The sequence below is a fragment of the Antechinus flavipes genome, chromosome 2 (genome assembly GCF_016432865.1).
Source record: "Antechinus flavipes isolate AdamAnt ecotype Samford, QLD, Australia chromosome 2, AdamAnt_v2, whole genome shotgun sequence".
In the NCBI taxonomy this organism is placed as follows: Eukaryota; Metazoa; Chordata; class Mammalia; order Dasyuromorphia; family Dasyuridae; genus Antechinus; species Antechinus flavipes.
Genome location: NC_067399.1, coordinates 627483546 through 627502825, shown reverse-complemented (window position 1 = coordinate 627502825; position 19280 = coordinate 627483546). Strand labels below are relative to the sequence as shown.

The window sequence follows — 19280 nt, the reverse complement described above, 5'->3', positions numbered from 1 at the left end:
ATTGGGGCAATCCTGGTGATCAGAGTAAGAGAAGAGTTTTCAGAAGAGCCAGGGGAACAGGGCTGCTATTCTTTTTGCTGTACTTGCTCCCTCTGCTTTTTTTTAAAGGTTTGCTAGGCAATGATTTCCCTTAAAACCTTGCTTACTCAAGTTTCACAAGACACATTTGCTATGTATGTTGAGCCATGTAAAATGAGCTTGTTCATAAAAAAGTAAACCTTGAAACTTCCTTGAGGTAAATTACCAGAAAGATTGAGCAATGAAAGCTAAGGTCAAGAGATAAAATATAAATGAGAAAACAGCTTCTCTCAAAACCTGTTTTGTGAGTGTTCCTGGGAAACTAGAGGAGTTTAATGTGCCTCTATTCCAATCTTTTCTTCAACTCTCTATCCATCACCTTACTGCCTGGCTCCCCCAACCTGGCTTCTGGATCCTCTAGACTGAGGGTAGTTGGTGGAGGTAAGGATTTATGGATCCATATTTGGTTTTGTTCCCTTTGCTTGGCCTAGGAGGCACAGAGTGAATATCAACTGCTACCATCTGCCTTCATGGCTTGGGGGTCAGTAATTTAGTACATGTACAATTTGCCTTATACAATGGTGGATTTGAGATCCAAAGGATAGTATAATGGATAGCATGCTTTTCTTGGAGCCAGAATGGAGTTCAAATTCTCTCTCAAGAGAGAGATCTAGTTTTGTAACCCTAGGCTCTTAACCTCTATCATTTTTAATTTCATTATCTGTAAAATGGAGATGATCATGGCATTTACCTTTTAGGGTTGCTGTGAAAAGCAAATGAGATATTTGTAAAGTATTTTATAAACTTTAAAGTAATATATAAATGTTAGGGTATTATTATTATTATTATTATTATTATTATTATTACTGTGCATGCTTGAAACAGATCTATATTGGACTTGTACTTAGATGTCTATGCTGTGGTACACCAGCTTATAAAACTAGCCAGAAGTTTTAGTCTGGCTACTTTACCTGCTCTCAGCCCCTTTTCTGTTTCAATTTCCTGATGTTTTTCAAGTTCTTCTATGGAACAAAGACCATGTCATGGGATGCCATTCTCCCATGCATGAGAAAGTAGACCAATCAGCCCATAGAATCAAGCTAAACTTATGTCTGCAAGCCAGTGTATATCATACCAAAAAGCCCTAAGCATTAGTTGGAAAAAGCTAAGATAATAAACATAGACTCTAGAATAGTGAGTGATAGAAAGGAAACATTGGTATTTACAAAGATTATCTATTTTAACATTAGATTCAGTGTTGAATTAGCAAAAATGTCAAACCTCAAAAACCTAGTTTAAAAAAAGATAAGAAATAATAGGATTACAGCATTTTAGAGGCCAACTGGTTTAACTCCATGGTAGAGTGCTGAATTCAGAGACCAGAAACATCTATGTTTAAATCTAATTTCTATCACTTAAGAGCTGTGTAACTGTGAATTTATCACTTATTTTTTTCTGGGACTCAGTTTATTCTTATACTTCAATAAATTATTTGAGGAACAAATGACATAATGTAGCTATGATCTCATTGATGTATATAATCTTTCAGAGATGCAGATCATAAGTTAGCCATGTCTATCTGTCCTTTGTGCATCTCTTTAAATTTTCAGCAGATTAGAAGAGGTGGTCCCCCCAGTATGTTGCATGTCTTGCCAAGTTCTCTTCTTCAATGATATTTTATACTCTTTTTCTTGTGTTATCACTTTACATGTAAAATTCCAACAAGTTTCCATTGTCTCTACATTATCTTCAATTCCAATTATTCAGAAACTATAGTATTCTATGACTTACAATCACACAAGATCATCAGAAGAATATTGGTATTATTTTTTAACAAGAAAAGTCTGTTTCAGGAAGAAGTTTATGGTCATTAAAAGAAATGGATTATTTCCCACAGATAATCTACCCCATTCTCTTTTTTTGTGTTCAGTCACAAACCCAACTCATGGTTTCTTTGCAATATATATCCAAGATATATAACTAGCTAGTAGGGTGACAGACAGATACACACATATATATACAAATGCATACACATACATAATATCTAAGATACATGGATAGATCTATAGATTATATAGATATATTTAATTTAACTTTGGGAAATTGAAAAGAAAGTTCTTTATTCCATTCTATGATCTTCCCTATTTACATATATGGATATATAAAAATATATATTTACATATTTCATATATATGATTCTACATATATGTGAGCATATCTATATTTTAATCTATATATAATAGTTTTATATAATCATTCATATATAATTTTTCATATATATGTAAATATATACATATACATACACACATACTATATATGTGGATATAGATAGAGTGTTAGAGATGAAGTCAGGAAGAACTGGGCTAAAATTTTCACTTAGATATTTGCTAATTCTATAACTCAGGGATTATTACTCTCTCTAGGTCTCAATTTCCTCTAAAAAGGGTAGTGAAGTAGTTAATTCGATGATCTCCAAGGTCCATTCCAACTCTAAATTTATGATCCAATATAATCTAGTAATCACCCACAACATTGAACATTCCCACATCATCAACTTCTACTTGTGTGTTCCCTATAATAGAGCAAAAAATTGAAGGACAGCATGTCATAATAGGGAGAACTCTTGACTGGGAACAAGAAAATGAGGTTTCTAATTCTAGCTTTGCTATAAACTCCCCTAGTGACTTTGGGGATAAGTCACTTAATTGTACTAAGTAAGAAATAATAGGAATCAGAATTAGGAAGAAGAGATAATTAGGAAATAATAATATAAGTATTATTATAGATGGAGATGTCCTCCATATTTTGCTCCTTGCAATCAACATTATTCTATTTGTATCAAGATCTAGAAGCTGCAAAATCTCATTAATGAGATATTCTGTCACTCAGAAGTTCAGACTAATTAGCTACCCAGAAAAAAATCTAGTACAAGAAGAATATGTAGTGAAGTTGGATAGACAACTTAAGTATTATAATTTAGATAGAAAAACAAAAGATAGAAGGGGGCAGACAGGAAAGACAGCTATATACAGATAGAGAGGATAGACAGAGTACCAAAAGTAGGTCAAGAACTCAACAAAATAATACAAAAATGTGTCCTAATGAAGGAATTGAGGAATATAGAGCAGGTTGTTGATGGTGATGTAACTAAAGCAGACTGGGAAGAATGCATCAGAATCAGTTTCATTTCTTTCTTTCTCTCTACTATTGACATTTTAACACTGAGGCAGATATTAAGGAAAACAAATGTGGGTGGACACACAGTTCTCACTATGTTAGGTTGTATGTATGTAGGTAGCTTAGTTGAAATGAGGAATATAGCATTTTGTTTAAGTGTTAATATGTATAAATTCTTCCTGTAAGCCTTTATTGCTCAGATGATTCAAATGAGTGATCATAATCCTTTTTTTTTTATCATAATCCTTAATAAAAAGGAAGAATAGCCACAAGCTGCAACTCTGGTTGGTTCTTCCTCCCATCCTAGAATAGACAATGAGTTGAATTAACCCTCTCACTCCCTCTCTAGCTCAGAATTGGGAACCATGTTGCTACTTTACCTCTCTGCATTGGTCCTCTTTATACACACCCTGGATACCCATGCTGTAGGAAGGACATCTTTCTCCAAGAGAGCAACCCCAGATGCCTGTGCCCTCATTATGTGTGGTCCTGTAGAAAATGGATTGCCTGGAAGAGATGGGAGAGATGGGAGAGAAGGCCCCAGAGGAGAAAAGGGAGATCCAGGTAGAGACGTACCTTTGGGTTTATCTTTCTAGAAGATACCTACATTCTGTTGACAGGATTGCCCTCTCCCTTGCTATATTAAATGTCTTGGTTAAGTTTTGAATTTAGGCAAATATTAATTTCAGGACTAACAAAAAAATTCTTCAATTTTGATTTCTCAGCAGTCAATCAATTTCCTTAACTTCAGCCCTACTTGAGAAATTATTTCCCTAATAGAATGAAAATTGAAATTGAAATGGCTCAAAGTTTCCATGTGAATGTTTTATTGATGGTGAAAGACATAAATTTAAAAGAACCAAAGGAATGGGACCAAGCTTTAAACAAAATGAGAACTGGTCAAAATGTCATTAAAAGTGTTTTTTTTCTTACAAAATTTCATGTTTGAAGAATTATTTGCCTCCCTATTAAAAAATAATAACAGAAATCTATTTTATTTTTATCTCATCTCCCTCCTTATTGTGAAAAAAGAAAAGAAAAACAAATTTCTTATAACACATGTATATAGTCAAGTAAAACAAATTATTTCAATGATTGTATACAAAAAGTATTTGTATCTCATTTAGGCCGATGGCAAATAAGTTCCATTTGCTCCTCTAGATCCTATGATCACAAGTATATTATCAGCTACATTATCTTACAATACTAAAGTTATACCTGGAAGCTTCCACCTTAGAGATCCTCTAATCCTAACTCTATGCTTTTGAGATGTATAAACTGAGGGTCCTTGTCCAAGATGACACAGTGATTAATTAGCAGAAAAGGGATTTAAAGCCAGGTCCTCTGATTTCCATATCCTATACTTTCCCTATGGCCTAAATGTTTGCTCATGTCCACAAAAGTCCTATGTTCATGGAGAGCTGGACCCATGTATAAATAACACAATGTTCTGCATGTATTAGGTTAGAGGAGGGGATCCTTTTTTTCTGCCAAGGGTCATTTGGAGATTTATAATGTCATTCACAGGCCATGCAAAATTATCAACTTATAGAAGTCAAGCAGGGTAAGGTTGTTGTACCTAGCATTCCTTAGTAAATGATTTCTTAGGCCACAGGCCACAAGACATCCTTGTACTAGATAATCAATAAAAACATTTTGAATAATGATCTGTTTTGGCAGCCCTTTTTAGCCACTGTTTTAATTAAAAAATGTATTTGTTTTAGAAAAAAGAAAAACAAAAACTCCCCTGACATGATGGGATTTTAGCTAATCTATCCTACAAAAGAGCTTCTCTTGCCTTTACACTGGCTCTTATTAATTTTATTTCATTTCTTGGAATAGGATTGCCAGGACCTAGAGGCCCCTCAGGGTTAACTGGAGAAACTGGTCCCATTGGACCCAAAGGGGAAAATGGAACTGTGGGGGATCCAGGCCCAAAGGGAGATACTGGAGGAAAAGGTGAGTGCCAGATTGGAAGGAAACTTTGGTGTGATAGGAAAAGATTCTATATTTTTCAGTGAAAAGAAGATCTAATGCTGTGTCCTTGTTCTATTCATAATTAATGGGTTTGAGCTTGAACTTTAGCTCTGGTTCTCAATTTCCTAACCATAAATGAATGGCAGACTTGCTGATTACTAACATCTCTCTATAGTTCCATGATTCTTTGACATTTGTAACATCACCTTCATGATACTCAGGTTTGTTATGTGTCAAATAGGGATAATAACATGTTTACTTTTTATCTAGAAAGGTTATTGTGAGGATTAAATTAGATAATAGGAGTTAAAATCTAAATAAATGTGAGTTTGGAATCTGACATATAAATTTTGTTTATTAGTTATATATCACATCATGTTATATAGAATTTTACAAATAAACATAAATTCATATACCTAAATATACATATAGTTAAGTTTGCATATTTGTATTATATGTGGATTTATACATATTGATATATATATATATATATATATATACACACACACATATATATATATACACACACACACACACATATATATAAGACAATATGGTACAGTATTTATTGAAAAGACCTGAATTAAAAAACCTGAGCTAAAGCTAAAATCCTGCCTCTTACAAGTACTGACTTTGTGAACCTGAGGAAGTTGCTTATCCCTGTTTGCAGCAGCTTCCTCATCTATAAAATGAGCTAGAGAAGGAAATGGTAAACTATGCCAGTGTTCTTGGCAACCTTAAATGGAGTGATGAAGAGTTGGACATGACTAGAAAAAAATGAAAAACAATAAATTCTGTATAAAATATTATTGACTTCCCCTATATTACTCCTTCTATGCTATTAGCCAAACTACTTTCCATCTTCAAATGTGCACAAAATGGAGCCTTAGCTACAGTTCATCTTGGTTGTGCTTGCCTTGTCTTGTCTTGCACTGATCACAATGTGTCTTATCTGTCTTTCCTCCAGGACTCCCTGGTGCTCCAGGTGTGCCTGGTCCTCCAGGAAAAATTGGTCCCCCTGGACAACAGGGGATTGTGGGACTCCAAGGTGAACAGGGTCCCAAGGGAGAATGTGGAGATAAAGGTAGGTGCTGGAGCTAGGCTAAAGAAGTGTTGACATTTAGTCTATGGCAATCCCCTGAGATAACAGTGAATAAAAGTCATCCGAATTATTTGGCAGTGGAAAGAGGTCAGAATTAGAAATTAGACTGAGTTCCACACCTAATTAGTGCTGGGATTTGGGACACATCATTTCATCTTTGGCCCTATTAGCCTTAATTTTTTCATCTGTAGAAGTGAGACACTGAACCAAATGGCCTTTTAAATCCTCCAAATATCCTGTCAAGAAAGCTGATAGTGAGCATCTTTCTTTTAGGCAGTAGTTTTGCCCTAATGGGACAAAAGATACCATCATCTTTGTTAATACCCACCCAGGATCTCAGGAGCATAACTGCCACTTTTAAGCATTTTCTTCATTCATTCATTCATTCCAGCAATATTTACAGAGTCAGCTGTATGTCCATACCTCTATTGAATGCTGCAAGGGAATCCCACAACCATTCATCATGGTACAGTGGAAAGAGTGCTGGTTTTGTAGTCCCCATCCTGATTCTGACATTTACTATTTGTTTGATGCTGAGCAAGACACATGACATCGCTGTGAACCTCAGTGCCCTGATCTAGAAAAAAAAGGAGGATGGATTGGATGATTTGTCATGTCCCTTCCAGTTCTATGTCCATAATCCTATGATCATGTTTCAGATTACAAAAGAATAATCAAACTCTATCCCTGTCCCTAAGGAAAATTACAGTCTGCTTAGAAGAATATATACAAAGAAGAAGTTGTACATACATTAGAACAGATATAAACCCTAGTCAAATGCTCAGAAAATGTGTGGTACTAGACATACAGAAGAATTAAAAAGGAAGGGCTTCTGGGAGAATCCTGGGTTTAGATGTGGATGGATTTCAGAGATCATCACAGAGGTCCTAAAACTACAGCCCACGGGCCAGATGCAGGAGCTGATGACATTTATTCCTTCTCACCCAGGGATATGACGTTTCTTTATTTAAAGGCCCATAAAACAAAGTTATTGTTTTTACTATAGTCTGGACCTTCAACAGTCTGAAGGACAGTGAACTGGCCCCCTATTTAAAAAGCTTGAGGACCCCTGATGTACTGCTCTCTCATTTTACTGATGGGGGAATTGAAACCCCAGGAGGAAAAGAGACTCACCCAGATTCACACAGCAAATAAGTGGAAGCACTAGAATTCAAATGCAGGACTTTTGCTCCTGAGTCCAAACCCAAAATTTTTTCTGCTATGTAACTGCTGTCTTCTACAAGCAATTCTCTTGCCAGATCTAAAAGGTAATGATAATCATGCTTCAATGGCAAGCTCAAGTGATTGTTTAGTCTTTCTCCATTCCACATTCTATACAATGACACCAATTGAAAAGGAGAAGATGAGAAAGCAATGACCAAAATAACCCTAAGTGATGAGTAGCTGTTTTTTTCTATCCTCAGGAGCAGCAGGAAAACAAGGGGCACAAGGTCCCATGGGCCCAATAGGCCCAGCAGGCCCTAAGGGAGAGAAAGGAGTACCAGGTGAAAGAGGACCTCCTGGAAATGTTGGAGCAGCTGGTGAGTGAGTGATGGGAAACAGGACCAGGAAATCTGCAAAAGCTATTTGTTTTCTGGCATCCCAAGCTCTGAAGTCCCTTTTGTGTAACATTTGAGTCAAGGGAGTTCAAAAGGCTCAAGGTTATTCAATGTTTGACCAAGGTGGGAAACATTTTGCAGACAGCCAAGTGTGTAAACTGACTCGTTCTCAATCTCTTTCTTGTCATTCAATATTAGGCCCAGTTGGAGTTTCTGGTCTTCCAGGCCCTTCAGGACCAAAAGGCTCATCTGGGCCAAAAGGTGATAGAGGATTACCTGGGGAGAAGGGAGCCAAAGGAGAAAGTGGTCTCACAGGTGAGCTAGCCAAGCAGCTGAAGGAGAGCTAGCTTTCTCTGGCTCCATGGTCCACCTGTTTTCTTAAATTTTAGAGGCTGAACAAAGCAGGCAAAGGAGACATCAAAGTCAAGTCATCAAGATAGAGTCAGAATTGAGAAGATTTGACGATTGAATATGAGGGGTGAAAACAGTGAGGAATTGAGGATTTCCCAGAGGTTGCAAATCTTGGTGACAAGAAAAAAAGATAATTCCTCCTCTAGACAATCTTTCCTTAGACCTTATGCAGTTCACTCTGGCAAACACTTTTGCAGAGAATATACTTTCTAATTAATACTTTCTTTCACAATTCTCTGGAGAACACTGAAGAACATTGTTGTCGTTTCTATCATGAAACCTCTACATATGTGATGTTAGAGAAGAGATTCCAAGGTGTAATTTTGTCCTCCTGAATCACACATCTTTTAAAAAATAAATACACACTTGAGTATCTACTATTCTTGTATTTCACAGTGAATTGTAGAGCTAAGGAAATGATGAATTCAAAATATTGAAGATATCTCTTCTCTTCTCCCATTTTCATCAAGGATACCCTCAGGGTGTGCATGTAGACCATTCTCATAAACAATCTTAGTATATTGCTCTTGATACTTTCTGTTTCTGATACATTCCAGTCTTTAATATCTTAAATATCACTTGCTTATCACCTCCTTTATCACAGATGTCTTCTAGGCAGTTATAATAAGTTTTAGTTGCTCTTTTCACAGTTCATTTTTACAAGTGATATTGGCATGTCGTCACATTGTACAATGGCTGGGGAGGTGTTAGAGTCCAGATGTGGGGATTCCATCAATCAAGTAATAAGCAGTTGTTGAGAACCTACTTCATGCCAACTACTATGTTAGATATTTGAGATTATAAGTGAAAAAGAATGAAACAATCCCTACTCTCATGTCATTATATGATAGATCATTCTCTGTACTTTATTATAGTCATGTCCTTTATTTTCCCTTCATATCTCTCCTAGTTGACACATCCAATCAAATTAACTAGATTTCATGTTGTATATTTTATGTGTGTATATATATGTGTGTGTGTGTGTGTGTGTATATATATATATATATATATGTTATCTCCACTAATAGAATGTAAGCTCATTGAGAGCAGGCACCCTATCATTTCTGTCTTTGTATCCCTAGCACCCAGCTCAGTAGTTGGCACATGGTATGAGTATACACTTATTAAATGTTCATTGATTGACTGCTTGAAATATATTTATTGTCCTCTTTTTAGCTTCATCTATAAGTGCTTTCAAAACAGAGATCTATCCATGTCACTTCCCTGAACAAAACAAAACAAACATTTTACTAAGTCTCCCTTCTCTCTACTGTAGAGTCCAGCTTGGTCTTTAAAACTCTATATTGTCTGGCTCCAGCCTATTCTGTGTGTACTGGTGCCTAAGGACTTAACACATAGAAGATCCTACCAGATATATTCCATCTTACTCTCCTTTCATGTATTTCACCAGCTAAACTGGCCTCAGTCATTTCATCTCTTGCTTCTATCACCTCCTATAGCTGATGTTCATGCTTTGAGGATACTCCATTCTCATTCAAGGAGAAGTTTACAAAACAAGACCTAAAGGATCCCCAATTCCTCTGATTGCTAGTGTTTTAAGACCTCTCCCAAATTATCTTTTATTTAGCTTGCAAGTTTTTCAAAGTCAAGAAATGTTTTCTTTTTGTCTTTGGATCCTGGCAGCCTGGCACACAATAGGAATTTTATAATTGCTTGTCGAATTGTAAAGCTTATTGAATCTAGCTCTACTATGCTTGATGGCAAACTTTCCTGGAGTTCATTTTCCCCTCTACTGCTCTTTCTTGTTCTTGGAGGTGATACATCCTGTATCTGCCATCCTCCTCCTCTGTAATGTTCTTTATAAATGAGCATGTATTCTTAATAGATGGTGCCTTTGACTAACATTTTTTCTATTTGCCATTTAAGTTTGCTACCTCAGACAATAGCTGAGCTCTTTTGGCTCCATTTCTCCCCTCCCTGTGTTGGAAAATATATGGGTTCGAAATTCAATAATTCTTTAAAAAATAATAGCAACCACAGGAAATGTCTTTACTTTTATCCATTCCCCATTTTCCCCAAAGACAAAAGCTTGAATGAATGAGATAGAGATCTTGTAATCTCTCATCCTATCCTCTCTCTTTTATACTTTTTCCTAATGTGGTATTGATTTTGATCTTTAGTCAAGTTGCAGTCAAGTTCACTTTCTGTATTGTCAGGTAACCAAGAACCTTTCTATTCTGTTCTTGAAATTAATATTAATAATAGCCAGGTTCCTGAATGCCTCCTTGGTCTTTAGCTGCTTTTATTTCTTGATTTTGAATCAACTTGATCTTGAAATCTCAGTTTCTTGAATTGAGACAAAAAACTGTCTGTTTTCATTGTCACCTGACCTTCCAACCGCAACCAATTTGTCCTTGAAGTCACCAATTACTGATGCAAGAATCAGCATAGAGATTATTGAATCCAAGGGAGCTGATAAGATTATCAAATGAAAAAATATAGAAAGAGAAAAGTGGAGGAACAAAACAAAGACCTGTTTTGTGTTTTTTTTTTCCAAGTCATGTCTAACTCTACAACCCCCTATGTGGGTCTTATCAATAAAGAAACTGGATTAGTTTGCCATTTTCTCTTTCAGTTCATTTTACAGGCAAGGAAACAGAGACAAACAGAGCCCAGGGTCACATAGCTATAATAAGTGTTTGAGGCTATATTTGAACTCCTGACATCAAGAACAGCATACCGTCCATGGAACCATCCAGCTATCCTTATAGAGGTCTAAATTTAGAAGGTGTGATCTGGATGAAAATCTAGCAAAGGAGCTGAAAGTATAAGATAGAAGGAGAATCAGTAGAGAATAGAGTTCCAAAAATCTATACAGTATGTCAAAGAAGAAAGTGATTCAAAGGCTACAAAAAGATAGGAAAAGATGATGACTGAGACATGATCTTTGACTAAGAAATTAATAAATAATTGCTAACTTTTGAGAGAAGAGTTTTGTTTGAATGATGAGGTCAGAAACCAGATCATCAGGAGTTAAGAAGAAAGTGAGAGGAACAGAAGTAACGACACCTGTTGTAGAAGCCTTCTCAAGAACTTTAATCACAAAAGGTAGAAGAGATTTGGAATGATAGTAGGGATAGACCAATCAATTGAAGATTTTTTTTGAGGATGGGATATCCTCAAAATAATGTAATGAAGCAGTCAGTAGACATGGAGAGATTAAAGGTAAATGAGAAAGTGAGGATTAGAGAGGGTGCAATCTGGTGAAGATGAGAAGGAACACCTCTTAATATGAAAGAGGGATGAACAATGATGTGAACTGAAGTTTTATGAAAAAGTTTCCATACTAATGAATTCTATCTTCTTAAATGATGGATGTGAAATTAAGCAGATATCAAAGATACTCATTAAATATGACAATTTTGCCAGGGTCCCCTATCATTGTTTTAACACAAAAGTATTATATCCCACTCTGAGCAGCATTTATATATAATTTATTTTAAAAAATCATGCATGTTCATATTATAGTCCAAGAACAAAAGGATTCCATATCCAAATAACTTTAGGAAATAGGACATCTTCACAATTGTTACCATGAAGCCTTGTGAAGAAGTCAGAGTTTTCATATCTACAGAAAGCCTGATGGTACCATTTGGATAATAGCTGAACTTTACCCTAGTCTAGGGCTTCTAATCTTTTGGTCATAATATAAAGTTGCACTCCCTCCTACTCACTGCAACTGGTGCCCTGGGTCCTACATAAAATTCAACCTGTGCTAAACTGAGATTTTCCCAAAAATCTTTCTCCTCATGCAGAAATCAATGCTTTGAAGCAGCAAGTACTGGCCTTACAAGAACAGATGAAAATTCTCCAAACAAGTTTCTCCAAGTACCAGAAAGGTAAGTGATCTACAGTGGGGGCAAAGTCTTTTCCCAGTTTCTATTCCTTTCTGGTTCCCTGTGCACAGATTGCTGTTACTGGGCATTCTAAATATGGTTTCTTGCTATTAAAACTTCATTCTCAGAACCAGGACTGATCTCCTGCCAGGTGATGAGAAGAAGAGTTTAATAAATCCTTTTGAAGGACTGAGTAGAAAATTTGTTGAAGGAAAAAAAAGAAGAAACTTGCTTAGGATCCTAGAGTTAGAGCTGGAAGGGCCCTTGTCCTTATTCAGTCATATCTGTCTCTGACCTCATTTGTGGTTTTCTTGGCAAAGATTTGTTATTTCCTTTTCTAACTCATTTTATAGATAAGGAGTCTGGAGTAAAAGGGTTAAGTGACTAGCCCAGGATCACACAATTAGTAAGTATTTGAGGCCTAATTTGAACTCAGAGCTTTCTAATTTGAAGACTGCAGATAATCTATTTACCATGTCACTTAGCTCCCCTAGGGCCCTTAAAGATAACAAATCTAATCAAATTAATTTAATTTAATGTGATTTAATGCCTACATTTTAAAAATAAGGAAATTGAGACCTCAACAGCATAATTGATTAGTCCAAGATTACACAGTGAGCTAAAGACAAGCTCAGGTCCTCTGTCTCCACCTTCAGCATCCTTTGTCCACTGTGCCACATTAGGGTCAGAGATCCCAGAATCTTCATCATTTATGAATTCATTTTAAATATAGTTTGTAAGTGATGCTTTGTATATTTTCTTAGTAATAACAATTTGTGACTTAAAGGACAGGAAGGATTTCAAATGAAGTGAAATGGCACAGGGAGAAGAAGATTGTCTCAAAGTCTTCCTTCTGTAGCATGGAATTATGGTAATGTGCTTGGATGTTGTTACAAGCTTAAGGGGCAAAGCCTCTGACTAGATACTTAAAGCTGAGATGATGAGCTGACCATAGTAGGTGAGAGCATCTTGGTCTTGCCCAAAAGTGCTGGAACCTTGATTTAGTTCCATGACAAAGAGTAAGAGTTTGGGCTACTTAACTTGTTCCAATGAAGGTTTGCAGCGCTTCAGCTGATTTTTAAAATCATAAAACTGCTGGCTGGAGAAATAATTCAACTTTTGGAGTAGGATGGCTGGAAGCCAGAATGACAGGGTTATTCCATCCTTTTTGCTACTACCTGGCTTTGGAATCTTTAGAACCAGCAAGGCAGCAAAGACATTAATTCTGACCATGAGTTTCCCCAGTTCAGGGCTTCTCTCCCCATTAAGATCCACGCTTAAGGCAAAAGAACGGTATTTTAAATGCTTCTAAAAGCTCTCCAAGTCTCCACTCAATCTTTGTTCAGTCTTAATTTCACTGTTTTCACTGAAAACATTTTATGGTCAGTATTTGGAGAAAGCTGCATTAATAAAAGGAAATGAATTTTTAAGAAAGAATTTAAGTGACTACAAATGATTAGAGTATATTGGAAAGACCAAGTTTAGATTTAAATTTCCAATTCTGCCATTTATTAGTTTTCTGACCTTGAGCCAGTCTCCCCATTTGTAATGTGGAGAGGGTGAAGTAAGTGACTTTAAGGATCCCTTCCAAACTTAAGATATTATAATGTCCAGAAAAACAAATAATTTATGATTTTCTTAAATCAGTGATTAGGCACATCAAACCAAAAGAACTTCATGGAGGAGCTATCAGTCCAAGTGTTGCCACTACACTAAAAGAGCCAAGTGTATTATTGAATGCCATACGTGTTACTAGCAGACATATCAAGTTATATAGGACAGTCCAGCAAAATGCAGGCAAAAATGCAAAACAAGTCATTTCATAATGTAGTAGAAGTATGCTGGTTTGGGAGTCAGAGGTTGTTCCAATTCTGATGCTTATTGTTTATGTGACCTTGCATAAATCATTTCTCCAAGGAAGAACTGAATCTCTCTAGTCTCTCCATCCCTGAATGCCATCCTATCCTCAGAATTAACTAGTCTCTCTGTTCATATGCCTCAGGCTCTCCTGTGCTTTTGTCCTAGCTGAATTATTCCCAAGTGGCCGAGCAGTTGGGGTGAACATATTCAAGACCAGTGGCTTTGAGGGCAACTTTAAGAAAGCATTGCAATCGTGTCGTCAAGCTGGTGGGGAAGTAGCCTCCCCCAGGAGCGCAGCAGAGAACACAGCTGTTCAGGAGATTGTCACAATATACAATAAGGCAGCTTTCCTTGGTATGACTGACTCACAGACAGAAGGCAAGTTCATCTATCCAACAGGAGAACCACTGGGCTATTCCAACTGGGCTCCAGGAGAGCCTAACAATGATCAGGATAAAGAAGACTGCATTGAAACATACACCAATGGCAAGTGGAATGACAAAAGCTGTGAGGAGTCACGTCTTATCATTTGTCAATTTTGAGCCAATGATAAAGAAAAAGCTCTGCTTTATCTGGTATGAGGTAAAAAAGGGTTATGGATGATATTGGCTGCTACAGGATCGAGATGGAGAGGACTGCCTGGGAACACTAGAGGATCATCAGGTAGAGGGCCATTGTATTGCTCATGACTAATAAACAAAAATATCAACACTTTGTGTTAGCGCTGGCTTTTTAAATTATGATTCCAGGAAATTCCACTATGTTCTATAATGGGAAAGGGGAGATGGGGAGGACTCCACCATACTTGAAACTCAAAATCTGCCTTCCTAAAAGTCTGAGAGCTGAACCTTAAATCTTTAAGCTTAACAAACATTTACTAAATACCATGTGAAGATGTCTATACCAGAACTGCTCTTCATAAAAATCACGATTCTGCATGTCTTCAACTTATACTGTCACTTCTGAGATATGTTTTATCTCCAAATCAGAATGTAACCCACTTGAGGATAGTGTCTTTCTTTTCTATTTTCTATCTCTAATCCTTCATATTTGTTTGACAGACAGAAAACATTTAATAAATATTTATCCATAAATTCATTCATTCAATAAAACCTTATAATAAACAATAGCTTGCTGAACATCTATTGCTACACGAATGAAAAAGCTTTTATTAAATGCTTACTATGTGCCTAGCACTATACAAAGAGAAAATAGGTTACAAAGAGAAAATAGGAACTGTTGCTGCTCTCAATCAGTTCATATTGTGTGTGAGAAAGACAACATATGAGGCACTCTTCCCAACACTCACACACACACAGTAGTGTATGTCCCAATAGCAAGTAAACTCCTTGAGGAAAAAAAAAAACTGTCTATTTTTGTGTTTTATCCTGGTACCTACCACAGTGTCCCACAGTCAGTATTTAATGAGTGTTTTTTTTTATTTAATTCAATTGGCTCAGATGGTAATCCTAAAAGGGAATCAATATAATATATAAGAAGGCTTCCTGAGTTCTGAGTTGATGTAGGAAGAATTTGAAGTGGAGAGAGGATGTCAAAGCATGAGGAAAGATACAGAAGCAGGAATAGGTCTGGAATATCCAAGGAATAGTAAGAAACTGAACTAAACAGAACAGAGAGGTTACTTAGAGGAGAAGTAAGAAAAAAAGGAAACTAGAATGGAGCCCAATTATGGAAGTTCTTGAATGCCTGGATGGCCATCTTATTACTGGTTATAGTTACTGAAAGCCTTCATTAACTCTTCCCACACCCAGCTCATAAAGTTGGAGGATTAAAACTATATTTTAAGTGGGCAGTGTCAAAGCTATCAGAATTCCATGGATTTTTTACTGAAAAAAAGCCATTGGAAATAGAAAAAGGAAAATAAAGTCTTTCATGTGATTTTTTGCAAACTTCAGATACTTTCTACAGAGCAGAAGTATGCTGGTAAATGTTTAACCACTGGCTCTCAAAAAAAAAAAATGTGCATGCTGACGTACTTTGAAGTTTAATTTGCATGAATAATGTCTTTTTCATTATTTTCTTAAATATAGACAATCAACAAAACTATATATCAAATCCTAATCTATAATATTTGCTTATTTCCTATGTAGAAATAGTCACACTGAAAATTTAACAATGGATTCTCACTATCTGGTTGTACCTAACTCCAACACACAAATGCCAGAACATCCTGAACTTTCAGGAACACTTTTACATCATAAGTCAAGTATGTTGCCCTATGTTAAGCCACAAGAAGCAAATAGAACCCAGATTTCCCATCCCAGAATTTATCTACAGGGATGGCACCCAAAGCTGCATCTCAGAATCCCCAGGTATCCTTGAACTACTTACCCAATTTCATTTCCAAGAATGGTTTAGGAACTTTGTGCTCCAGGATTTCAACTGCTCCCTCAGTGAAAGGGGGTTAGCTCAGCAATATAATAGCTGCCACTTGGACAACAGAATTTTCTCTAGGTAGAGAATACTTTGAATTTCTGTGATAGAAAGTCAAAGGGCAGGAAATCAATTCCTCTCAGAATATAAGAAGACAAGCCTGGATATAACAGCTATGGACTGATGTCACTTTGCTAGAAGGACCTCAGAAGCCAAAAGGTACATGACTTTCTTCAAATATTTCCTATCTTTTATTAATGCTTCCTAAGGATACTGTTCTCAACTCATCCAGTTGAAAGCTGCTTTAATAAATATCATCATACACAGCACAGTGATGGCTATCTTGATAAGAGGAAAGGTAGGTGTTTGTTATGTTTAATGCCCTCAGTCAATTATCTGAGAACTGAGGAGAGTGGAAGTTATTTTTAAATGAGACTAGACCAGACATAGCCAGGGAACCAGGGGGAGATTGACATTTCAAGGGCTCAGTTAGTAGGTGGAGACAGAAATCTGACAGAGTTTATCACAGTGTTTAACTTTTCAGGCGCTAGAACGTTAAGGCATGGGTCTTGGGAAATCTAAAGAAAAAAGGAGTTAACGTTTCTACAAAATGATAGACTACAAAGCACATAGATGATGGTCAAGAAAAATGATGGGAAAGAACAAAAAAAAAGGTAGCTAACTTTTGACCACTGCTACTGCAGTTGAGAGAGGGAAACTTTCATGAGAAAATAGGCTTTTTTAGTTCCTAAGCTAGGGCCGGACTAACCATAAAGAATTTTCTTTGGAGGATCTTTTATAATTTATGAAGTCCTGAAGTACTTTATATAAACACATTTAGTTCTGTTTTGCAGATGAAGAAGCTAAGAATTAAAGATTCTTGATCGGGAATAATTTGTCTTTTGAGGAAAGTCATCTGGAAAGTTCTCAATGTGGATCTTGAATCTATTTTTTTTTCAAAACACAAAAAAATTTCATGGATAATCATAATTAAATACAATCTTCAGTAAGAATGACCCTATTATATTATGTTCTCTGATGATTAACAATGTAATTTCAGATCAAATATCAGCATGAAAGAAAGCACATTAGAGAGATCTCCCCAAAATACACACACACACACACACACACACACATACACACACACACACACACACTCCTCAATAAAATATAATTCTAAGGCTATTATTTAGATTCTCTAACCTTGGTATATATAGAAAATAGATTTTCCCCCTTTTCTCATTCTTTTTTTCTTCTTTTTTCACTTGAGCTTAAATAATGAGCATTGACTTTTGAGTCAGAAAATCCGGGTTTAATTTCTGACTCTGACACTGATAGACCGTGTGATCTTAAGTGAACTCTGCTCACCAACTTACTCTTTTTACAGTAAGGTGGAGCAAGGGATAGATCACTGAGCTTCAAATCCAATCTCAGACACCAGGTAAATAAATGATCTTAGACAAATTACTCAAGTCTATTTGTCTCAGTTTTTCCTCTGTAAAATGAACTGGAGAAGGAAATTTAAAATTCCTCTAGTATCTTTGCCAAGAAAATCCCAAATGGAGGTCAAAGAAAATCAGACATGAGTGAGATGAACACTGAGAAGACTGTACTATGTCATTTCTAAATTCCATTCTAGCTCTCAAGGGTGTAACCCTACTACGTGAACATCCAACATTTCAGAAAAGAGGTCACCTCATCTATTCTTGCCTTGTCTAAAGACCTTGAGTAATGGAAACCCTTCTGTCCACCCAAGAAGACCCTTCTGTTTTGAAATAGTTTCATTTTTTTAGAACTTTATTACTAAATTAAATCCAGGTATCCATCTTTGTAATAGCCATTTCTTTTATTTCAGTTCTATTTTCTGATACCAAGTAGAACACTTCTAGCTTCTCTTCCATAAACTTGCCTTTCAGAAGCAGACAAGTCCTATCAGTTTCTCCATTCTCTTTTCCAGGATGAACATCTCTGGTCCTAGGCCCAAATACTCTTGCTGAACATGATACTCTACTTTTCGTCTAACTATGGCAGACAGCAGCAAAACTGTCCATTCCCTCATTCTCAATCAACACTTGGTCTCTCTTAATTCAGCCTGGGTGTGCATTGATCTTTAAAGCAGATATAGCATACTTTTGGCTCATGCTGAACTTGATGTCCATTAACCTTCCCAGGTCTTTTCTTTGACAAATTACTATCTAACAAAAGTTGTCCCAGTTTTTTTTCTTATAAAGTTTTTTTTTTTAATCAAGAATAAGATTAGATCAATGTTTCCAATAATATAAAGAGACCCTAGTGAGGAACTTCTTTTTTGCATTTATATTTTTCATATTTATTTAATATTTTATTTACCCCAATTACATGTAAAAACAATTTTTACTTTTATTTTTAAAACTCTGAGTTTCAGATTCTTTCCCTTCCTCTCTATAACTCCCCCCCATTAAGAATATACATGTGTAGTTATGCAAAGCATTTGCATAAAAATATGTTGCAAATGAAAATATAGATATCCCAAAAAAAATCCTCAAGAAAAATAAAGCAAAAAAGAGTATGCTATAATCTGTATTTAGACATAATGCTTCATCATATGTGAATCATTATATTGCCGAGAATAACAAAGTCATTCACAGCTGATCATCCCACAGCATTGCTATGACTTTGTACCCAGGACATTTCACTATGTTGAGTTCATGGAAGACTTTCCAGGTTTTTCTGGGAGCATCCTGCTCATCATTTCCCATAGAACAATAATATTCCATGATAATTGCCTACCACAATTTATTCAGCCATTCTCCAACTGATAAGTATCCCTTCAATTTTCAATTCTTTCCCCTGACAAAACAGCTACTATAAATAAAATTTTGTACATATAGGTTCTTTACCTTTTAAAAAATCTCTTGGGGGATTAATGCCTAGTAGTGGTATTGT

At 36.1% G+C, this 19280-nt stretch overlaps 1 protein-coding gene across 2 annotated transcripts; it reads left to right on the top strand.

The window, feature by feature from the left end:
• The first annotated feature begins 309 nt into the window (after window positions 1-309).
• On the top strand, window positions 310-14672 carry LOC127551865 (pulmonary surfactant-associated protein D-like). 2 transcript variants are annotated; one of them, XM_051982002.1, is made up of 8 exons: window positions 310-459; window positions 3550-3759; window positions 5038-5154; window positions 6140-6256; window positions 7699-7815; window positions 8032-8148; window positions 12021-12104; window positions 14127-14672. In XM_051982002.1, the coding sequence occupies exons 1-8, from the start codon at window positions 354-356 to the stop codon at window positions 14501-14503; spliced, it is 1245 nt and encodes a 414-aa protein (XP_051837962.1). In that variant the 5' UTR covers window positions 310-353; the 3' UTR covers window positions 14504-14672. The 2 variants fall into 2 exon arrangements, with proteins under 2 accessions (XP_051837962.1, XP_051837961.1); XM_051982001.1 differs by having other exon boundaries at window positions 3545-3759.
• The last annotated feature ends 4608 nt before the right edge of the window (window positions 14673-19280 follow it).

Bases quoted from the DNA above. Each gene is read 5' to 3' on its own strand.
- LOC127551865 (XM_051982002.1), top strand. From the start codon at position 354: ATGTGCCTCTATTCCAATCTTTTCTTCAACTCTCTATCCATCACCTTA. The intron at 6,257-7,698 runs GTAGGTGCTGGA...TTCTATCCTCAG, and splicing joins GGGAGAATGTGGAGATAAAG to GAGCAGCAGGAAAACAAGGG. The intron at 7,816-8,031 runs GTGAGTGAGTGA...ATTCAATATTAG, and splicing joins TGGAAATGTTGGAGCAGCTG to GCCCAGTTGGAGTTTCTGGT.